Here is a 9823-nt window from a genome sequence, read left to right on the forward strand (position 1 = left end):
GGGAGCTAGGCACTGCCACAGTTTATTGTGTCACAGTCTGAACAGGACAGAAACAAAACTGACATCTACTTCAGCTTCTTCTTGGGGCGGATGTTGCTGGTGTGGCCACACTTGCGTTTGCGGCAGTTGGTGGCACGGGGGTGCAGGCGGGCGTAACACCTGTAACATCACACAGTATAGTGTTACATTTGACACTGCTGCTTATATGCTGGTCGATAACATCAAGAGCATGGCGATTCATTTGACACTGTTGCTAACGGGCCACTTTCAATCACAGAATGTAACAATAACTATGGCAAAAAAAGGTGAAAGGTCCTGTCCTTTAATGGCCATCTGGGCGGTGAATTCACATCCATCTGTCTAGGACTCAGGGCAGTGAATTCACATCCACCTGTCTAGGGCTCTGGGCAGTGAATTCACATCCACCTGTCTAGGGTTCTGGGCAGTGAATTCACATCTTCCCCTGTCTAGGACTCTGGGCAGTGAATTCACATCCACCTGTCTAGGGCTCTGGGCAGTGAATTCACATCCACCTGTCTAGGGTTCTGGGCAGTGAATTCACATCCACCTGTCTAGGGCTCTGGGCAGTGAATTCACATCCACCTGTCTAGGGCTCTGGGCAGTGAATTCACATCCACCTGTCTAGGGCTCTGGGCAGTGAATTCACATCCACCCCTGTCTAGGGCTCTGGGCAGTGAATTCACATCCACCTGTCTAGGGCTCTGGGCAGTGAATTCACAAGCAACAATACAGCTCTCTGTGTAGTGACTTGCTCTCCCTGGGAAGAATAGTCTGAACTTCACACAGAAATCTGTTGCTACAAGAGTAACACAATACAGCTCTCAGTGTAGTGACGCCCTCCCTGGGGAGAATAGTCTGAACTTCACACAGAAATCTGTTGCTACAAGAGTAACACAATACAGCTCTCAGTGTAGTGACTTGCTCTCCCTAGGGAGAATAGTCTGAACTTCACACAGAAATCTGTTGCTACAAGAGTAACACAGTACAGCTCTCAAAACAAGGAAAACTAAAACACAAGGAACTGCGCAAGTGTTGCACACAGCATTCTGCACATTCTCAGTTGATAATCATTTGATGTACAGAGTGGAACAATTTTTAACAAAAAGAATGTATCCAGTATTTAAAAAAAAAAAAAAAAAAAAAAAAGCAGCTTTTTTCCATCATAGTCATTCAGACTTGTTTTAAAATTGTAATCCAGCCATCATTAACAGGCACTAAACAGTCCAGGTATCACCACCAATAGTAAACATACAAATCACAGCTATGTATTTTGAAGGCTCAACGCTATGCTTGTATCACAAATTGATGTGGGCTTACATGTGGTCCTGTTAAAGTGAAAACTATATGATCAATAGTTTCTCCACTGAAATGCTTCGTCTTTTGTGAAGGATGATTACTCTCAAACCTGGAGACGATTGCACTGGCTCTCAGTGCTGCAGTCTTTGGGGGCTATTTGGCCTTTGGGAATCATCCCAACGCCAACTGTCCTAAAGCCCTCTTGGCCGAGAGAGTGGGCATGTAACTTGGACAAGACATTCTCCACTATATTCAAATTCTAACCCAGTCTTTGGACAGTAGGTGCCTCCCCAAGTTCTGATGGTCGTGGTGATAAAACTGTCATACATTTTGAACCCAGAGAACACTCCAAAGGCAAGCCCCCCCCCCCCCCCCCCCCCCCCCTCCAGACACCAGCGACAACTTACTTGCGGCAGATCATCTTGTCGCAGTTGTACTTGGAGGCCAGGATTCTCAGACTCGGTTCGATGATCCCTCCTCTCAGACGCAGCACCAGGTGAAGAGTGGACTCTGTTCACATCATACATCATTCACTGTATTCACATCGTTCAACATTCACTGTCAATACTGTGTTCATATCATACATCATTCACTGTATTCACATCGTTCAACATTCACTGTCAACACTGTGTTCACATCGTACATCATTCACTGTATTCACATCGTTCAACATTCACTGTCAATACTGTGTTCACATCGTACATCATTCACTGTATTCACATCGTTCAACATTCACTGTCAATACTGTGTTCACATCGTACATCATTCACTGTATTCACATCGTTCAACATTCACTGTCCATACTGTGTTCACATCGTACATCATTCACTGTATTCACATCGTTCAACATTCACTGTCCATACTGTGTTCACACTGTACAACATTCATTATCAATACTGTGTCATCAGTACTGTGAGTACCCTGTCACCTGTTGGCACTGAAACGTCTGCAAAGCTGCCAACACACAGGGTGGGAGCGAAGGAAAAGGTGATCTTTCAAAAACAAATCCCCCCCCCTAAAATTATGTCCAACATGCTGTTACATCTTAGTACTGTTCTTGAATACTGTGACCAACTGGATCCCCCCAAAAGTGAGTTTTCTAGTAAGGCAGCCAACCCTTTTCCAACTGAAAGAGCCAACATGTACAATGCAAAACAGAGTTGTGTGAAGTGAACTCTGACCTTTCTGGATATTGTAGTCCGACAGGGTGCGTCCATCCTCCAGCTGTTTGCCGGCGAAGATCAGACGCTGCTGGTCAGGGGGGATGCCTGGAACACATCACACACACCTGTACACTGCAGTCATCACACACACCTGTACACTGCAGTCATCACACACACCTGTACACTGCAGTCATCACTCACACCTGTACACTGCAGTCATCACACACACCTGTACACTGCAGTCATCACACACAGTGCTGTACACTGCAGACATCACACACACACACCTGTACACTGCAGTCATCCCACACAGTGCTGTACACTGCAGTCATCACACACACCTGTACACTGCAGACATCACACACACACACACATGTACACTGCAGTCATCACACACACCTGTACACTGCAGTCATCCCACACAGTGCTGTACACTGCAGTCATCACACACACCTGTACACTGCAGTCATCCCACACAGTGCTGTACACTGCAGTCATCACACACACCTGTACACTGCAGTCATCGCACACAGTGCTGTACACTGCAGACATCACACACACCTGTACACTGCAGACATCACACACACCTGTACACTGCAGTCATCACACACACCTGTACACTGCAGACATCACACACACCTGTACACTGCAGACATCACACACACCTGTACACTGCAGTCATCACACACACCTGTACACTGCAGACATCACACACACCTGTACACTGCAGACATCACACACACACACCTATACACTGCAGACATCACACACAGTGCTGGACACTGCAGACATCACACACACACACACCTATACACTGCAGACATCACACACAGGGCTGGACACTGCAGACATCACACACACACACACCTGTACACTGCAGACATCACACACAGTGCTGTACACTGCAGACATCACACACACACACACATGTACACTGCAGTCATCACACACAGTGCTGTACACTGCAGTCATCACACACACACACCTGTACACTGCAGTCATCACACACACCTGTACACTGCAGTCATCGCACACAGTGCTGTACACTGCAGACATCACACACACACACACCTGTACACTGCAGTCATCACACACCTGTACACTGCAGTCATTGCACACAGTGCTGTACACTGCAGTCATCACACACACACACACATACACCTGTACACTGCAGTCATCACACACAGTGCTGTACACTGCAGTCATCACACACACACACCTGTACACTGCAGATGTACACTGCAGACATCACACACACACACACACACCTATACACTGCAGTCATCGCACACAGTGCTGGACACTGCAGACATTTAACACACACTTGTACACTGCAGACATCACACACACACACACATACACCTGTACACTGCAGTCATCGCACACACACACCTGTACACTGCAGATGTACACTGCAGACATCACACACACACACACCTATACACTGCAGACATCGCACACAGTGCTGGACACTGCAGACATTTAACACACACTTGTACACTGTACACATCACACACACACCTATACACTGCAGACATCACACACACACACACACACACCTGTACACTGCAGACATCACACACACACACACCTATACACTGCAGACATCACACACACCTGTACACTGCTGACATCACACACAGTGCTGGACACTGCTGACATCACACACACCTATACACTGCAGACATCACACACACACACACCTATACACTGCAGACATCACACACAGTGCTGGACACTGCAGACATCACACACACCTGTACACTGCAGACATCACACACAGTGCTGTACACTGCAGACATCACACACACCTGTACACTGCAGACATCACACACACCTGTACACTGCAGACATCACACACAGTCCTGTACACTGCAGACATCACACACACCTATACACTGCAGACATCACACACACCTATACACTGCAGACAGCAGACATCACACACACACACACCTATACACTGCAGACATCACACACACACCTGTACACTGCAGACATCACACACACCTGTACACTGCAGACATCACACACACACACACCTATACACTGCAGACATCACACACAGTGCTGGACACTGCAGACATCACACACACACCTGTACACTGCAGACATCACACACAGTGCTGTACACTGCCGTCTTCACACTAAATCAAATCATATTATGGTGCTTAGAGCTTCATCAACCACTAAGACTATCTCAAGGCTTTCGCCACGTTAGTATCTACTTCCAAGGAAAGAAAAGAAGTAGAAGAAAAACTAGTTACTGCTTCAAGCTTTTCACTCAAAAGTTTTAAAAACCTTCCAGAGTTTAAAGCATTCAAATCTGACAAAATATGTTCACTTCTTTCAAGAAGTCCAATAGTCTTCAGACAATCCACCGTGAAATGTCGGCCTGTTACCTCATGCAGATCCTAAGAGCACATGTTTCACAGTGAGAGACTCATCAAGGGGCCCCCTCCCCTTTCTCAAGAAAGAATGAGTAAGAAAAGTGTGCCTTGTGCACAGTCTGCACAGACTCCTCTTTCACACACATCACTGAACACTGCCGTCTTCATTCCTTTGACTAAGCTGCCAGAAACACACAAGTAAATGGGGACTTGTTTCGACTAAAAATATCAGCAGGCCCTTCTACTGGAGAAAAAAAAAAAGTGCTGTGTCTTGACTTTCAACATTTAACGGTTACTTCTATGGACACTGTATCAAGTCCAACCAACATTGTTGTACAGTGCAGTCTTAATCTTTCCCTCTTTCACGTATGCTGTCACAAACAACCACACATGTAAAGAACAGAGTAAAAAAAAAATTGTTTGGATCTTCACCATAAGCAGGCTGATCCACACTGAAATACATACCACAGCCTTTGCAATTTCATGAGCAATTCATAAAAATACTGCACCAAAGGCAGGTGTTTACAGAATTAGGTGTTTTTTTTATAGTTACACACACAATAACGTATAATCCCTTCACAGCAAGGTCTTTCACTGATTTTTGTCTCGGGACGATAAATCACGATAATCACGTACCAGCAATCATTTTTTTTTTTAAAATATATAAATTCTGTTAAAACAATATTAAAACTAAGTTTAGATTAAAACTATCAGTCAAAAACATCCCACCACAAAAATTATGTATTAGAACCAAAGTTACAGTCAATTGAAGTACATTGAAACTGAGCCTTTTGCGCGTCATTTTGAGCTTTTGGACAAATCTCCAATTTTACAGCATCACTACATGTATACTAAACAACAGAGACAGCTAAAAATGAAGGAAAATGATAAAATCCAGTTTTTTGCAAATTCTCACACAGCAAAATTGGTCAAAATAGCAACAGGCTCAGTTACTTCATTTATCAAGCTATTTTTATGAAATAAAGTGATTTGTATTCAGCTGAGCAAGGCCTTTAAAATGGGGTACAGAAATAATTCAATGTAAACTTTTTTTTTTTTTTTTTTTAAAGATCTATTGCATATGATCTGTAAAATTTAACATCAAATTCTTTTTTTTAAACTAGACACACACACATGCACAAATACACACCACTATTCTCTTTCTCGCAAACAGACACACACACTACCATAACTTTTTAATCAAAAATTTTCTTTCTTTCTTTTTTTTACCTTTTTTTTTTTTTTTTTAATAAAATATTTAAAAAAAAGCATGTCATCAAGTTGCAGGAATGTTCTGGAAAAATGGAAGAAAAATTGTGTAATAATTTGTGTTTCGTAAATGAAAGTGAAACCGGTTACTACCATAGAATATATCTAGATGCTAATTAATTTCATTGAACAAACAGCAACTTAACATACTTATCATTAATTCCATCATGAAAATAAGAAAAAACAATTGTCACTTCAGTCAAAACGAGGTGCGGCAGTTTGGAGTATTCCCAATGATCGAGCACTTTCATGCACTCATTTCGGAAAAATAACCCCTCTTGAATGTTTATCGATGATATAATCAACAGTGTGATAGTAAAATCAAATGAACTCAAAGGTTTCAGAACCGACCAAGATCGTTGTTGAAGTTTGGCTCAGCTGCGACTGCCATTTCGGCATCCGAATGATGCACAGCCGCTCTTTCGACTCAGAGCTTGTCTGCACCAGTAATACCACGCAGTATTTGTGTGTATCATTCAAAAGGAAATTAAAAAAAGCTTCTCTTTAATATCCGTAATTACTATTTATTTATTACCAATTTTGAGAATTTTAAGTCCAGCAAAAATCGTTTTTTACGCACTATATTCACAATATGCGGTTTTGCAAGCCAAACAAATATTCACTGGGAAGACGAGGTTCAGACGAACATAACTGTACTAAAAATAGCTCTGTAAATCAAACGGGACAGGCAAGCCAAGCGAAGAATGAGATGCGAAAACCAGTTGACGCGATCTGTGTCGGTGTGGTCAGCCACGGCGTGCAAAAAGCCTTTCGACTACCTCCGATTTTTACTCTTTTATTCAACAATGATAAAATACAGATGAAAAACAAAAACCAGCATTGGAAAGAGGAGAAAGTGAACTTATTTCCATATAAAACGAATCTTCATTGCTTAATCACCATTAAAGTTACAGGCTTGGGGAAAATGGGCAAAACTGACGTTTTTTTAGTCTTAGCTTCAGTTTAACAAGCGAGGCTGCCGGTACCTACAATAATATAAAAGGATTCGAACCACCAACACTCTGTGTCTCATCTCACCTTCCTTGTCCTGGATCTTGGCCTTGACATTCTCGATGGTGTCCGACGGCTCCACCTCAAGGGTGATCGTCTTGCCCGTCAGGGTCTTCACAAAGATCTGCATTTTCGCCTCTCTTCAACTGAAAACCAAAAATTTGAGTGTCAGGCTTCATTGCCTTGAGGGGTGGTATTTTGACAATGTCACATCCTACACCAGTGGAAGGGGTTCCCATTTCAGTATACAATTTAGAATGACTAAATTTCCTTTTTTCTTTTAACCTCACACTCTCAAGGCCTGACTAAGCGTGTTGGGTTACGCTGCTGGTCAGGCATCTGCTTGGCAGATGTGGTGTAGTGTATATGGATTTGTCCGAACGCTGTGACGCCTCCTTGAGCTACTGAAACTGAAACTCAGATACATATGAAATTAATGCAGGCAATGAGTGATCGTCGTTATATTTTGAACGGATGTATATGGACACGAGATGTTTGTGTACATAGGGCCTAGTATATATCGTGGATCGGAGATGTGCAAGAACAGTGGCTAATGGAGTCATAATCGTCAATGTCACATCCATGAAGACATTCCCTGATTCAATGGAAGTATAGTCAACTATAACGATTGGAAAATAACTGAATGGTCATCACTATATTTGCTAACATGGTCAGATCAAACCCGGTGACAAAAATTGCTTGAACCTGAATATGAGGTGGTTGTGGACATTACCCGTGTGAGGCCTGTTCAGTCTAAATACTTGCGTGAGAGTAAAATAGATCCTATAATTCAGCCATCTTAGACTGCGATACTGGAAATAACTATACGAAACAATCATAAATTCGTGCTATTACATCTTAGAAAAAAAGAACTGGCAATCATGTGGGAATATCACAGTACATTTCAGTGATTCACGTTTAACAGTTCACTTCGAATCGTTGCATGTCACACGTGTTTGCAGAAAAAGTAATTTACGATGATCAAATTAAAACAGAAACATCACTTTGCAGAGAAGTCTGATGTAAACCATCTTCTACCACATTTCTGATATAACTGGAAAACAGAAAACCTGAAAATAAGCTAAAAACTCACAAACGAAATGTATGAGAACCACTCCACAGACTCGCACACTCGCTTACCTCTGACAGAAAGAACGATGGGGGTTACACGATCACGGGCTGTTCCTTTTCCGGTTTCGAGCTTCCGGTGATGGGAAAATTACAGTCAACATTAAATACCTCTTCGGAATTTAGCCTCACACTTATATTTCACTTTATTATGTTTTAAAGTATTGACTTACATACTTGTGTATTTTATTCGATTATTTTATTTCATTTTATTCCTTTACAGATTTCAAGTCTTTCTTTTTCTTTTTTCTTTTTTTTTCTTAAAAAAAATAAAATCTTATTATTATTTTCTAGATATAAATCCCCCAAACAGATGTATGGTATTGCGTTAAAACTACTTAAAACTGTAGGAATGGAACTAATCCGTAATATTTTCCCAAACATTACTATGTCTGCATTTGAATTTGTATTACTTTTTTTTTTCTTTTACCGTTGTATACACAGAAATTACAGTTTCGTTAATCACACGCGACAAATGCTAAAAACCAAAAAGGCTGATGCAAAGCAACATGAAAGTACATTTCCAATATCAAACGTTTTTATTTCATCAGACCAGCTCATTTCTTTTTCACTTTTTCACTCTGTAATAAATTACTGCAGACGAACCCACGGTCAGTGGAACACGAGTTCTCATTGCTTTCGTAAAACTATTGCGCCATTGTGAGACAGATTGCTAGCAACCATGAACAGCATTACATGACTTCACTGCATGGGTGGTTGAAATGAGAAAAATTACTTGTAATACTGACAGATATGTTTTTACTCACACACACAGACACGTGACACACGTGAGATACTGACAGACACAAACAGACACAGACACAGACACACACACCGTGAGACACACAGACACAGACACAGACACAGACACACACACACACACACACACACACACACACACACAAGCACACACACACACACACACACACACACACACACACACACACACACACGACTCACACACACACACACACACCGTGGCACACACACACACACTGGCGCGCACACACACACACACACACACTGGCGCGCACACACACACACACACACTGGCGCGCGCGCACACACACACACACACACACACACACACACACACACACACACACTGGCGCGCACACACACACACACACACACACTGGCGCACACACACACACACACACTGGCGCGCGCGCACACACACACACACACACACACACACACACAGCACTACACACACACACGCACGCACACACACACACACTGGCACTGACACACACACACTGACATACGGATACACAAACACACACACGGACGCCCCCCCCCCCCCCCCCACACACACACACACACGTACACATCACAGCACTCAGACACGTGTACACCCGGCCGCGCTTTTAACTTGATTTTCTCAATAAACGGACGTCAGTGGCGGGGCCAGATATAGGTGAGTGCATGTGTGCATAATACTGATGCATGTGTATGCATGTGTGACGCGGCATGCCGTGTATGTACTGTGTAGCTAATACTAGTATGCCAATATGTGTGTCCACTGAAGTACGTGTGTGCCGC

At 42.9% G+C, this 9823-nt stretch overlaps 1 protein-coding gene across 1 annotated transcript; it reads right to left on the reverse strand.

Annotated features, from left to right (window-relative positions):
* LOC143291777 (ubiquitin-ribosomal protein eL40 fusion protein) lies at positions 1-8283 on the reverse strand. Its single transcript, XM_076601927.1, has 5 exons — positions 8244-8283; positions 7178-7296; positions 2499-2585; positions 1725-1827; positions 1-159 (listed from the first exon to the last, which is right to left on the reverse strand). The coding sequence occupies exons 2-5, from the start codon at positions 7278-7280 to the stop codon at positions 66-68; spliced, it is 387 nt and encodes a 128-aa protein (XP_076458042.1). The 5' UTR covers positions 7281-7296; positions 8244-8283; the 3' UTR covers positions 1-65.
* Positions 8284-9823: the final 1540 nt, after the last annotated feature.

Source organism: Babylonia areolata, chromosome 17 (genome assembly GCF_041734735.1).
Source record: "Babylonia areolata isolate BAREFJ2019XMU chromosome 17, ASM4173473v1, whole genome shotgun sequence".
Classification (NCBI taxonomy): domain Eukaryota; kingdom Metazoa; phylum Mollusca; class Gastropoda; order Neogastropoda; family Buccinidae; genus Babylonia; species Babylonia areolata.

Excerpts from the sequence above, each read along its gene's own strand:
- LOC143291777 (XM_076601927.1), bottom strand. The coding sequence starts at position 7,280 with ATGCAGATCTTTGTGAAGACCCTGACGGGCAAGACGATCACCCTTGAG. Across the intron at positions 2,586-7,177 it reads CAAGATCCAGGACAAGGAAG|GCATCCCCCCTGACCAGCAG; the intron begins GTGAGATGAGAC and ends GATGTGTTCCAG. Across the intron at positions 160-1,724 it reads GACAAGATGATCTGCCGCAA|GTGTTACGCCCGCCTGCACC; the intron begins GTAAGTTGTCGC and ends GTGATGTTACAG.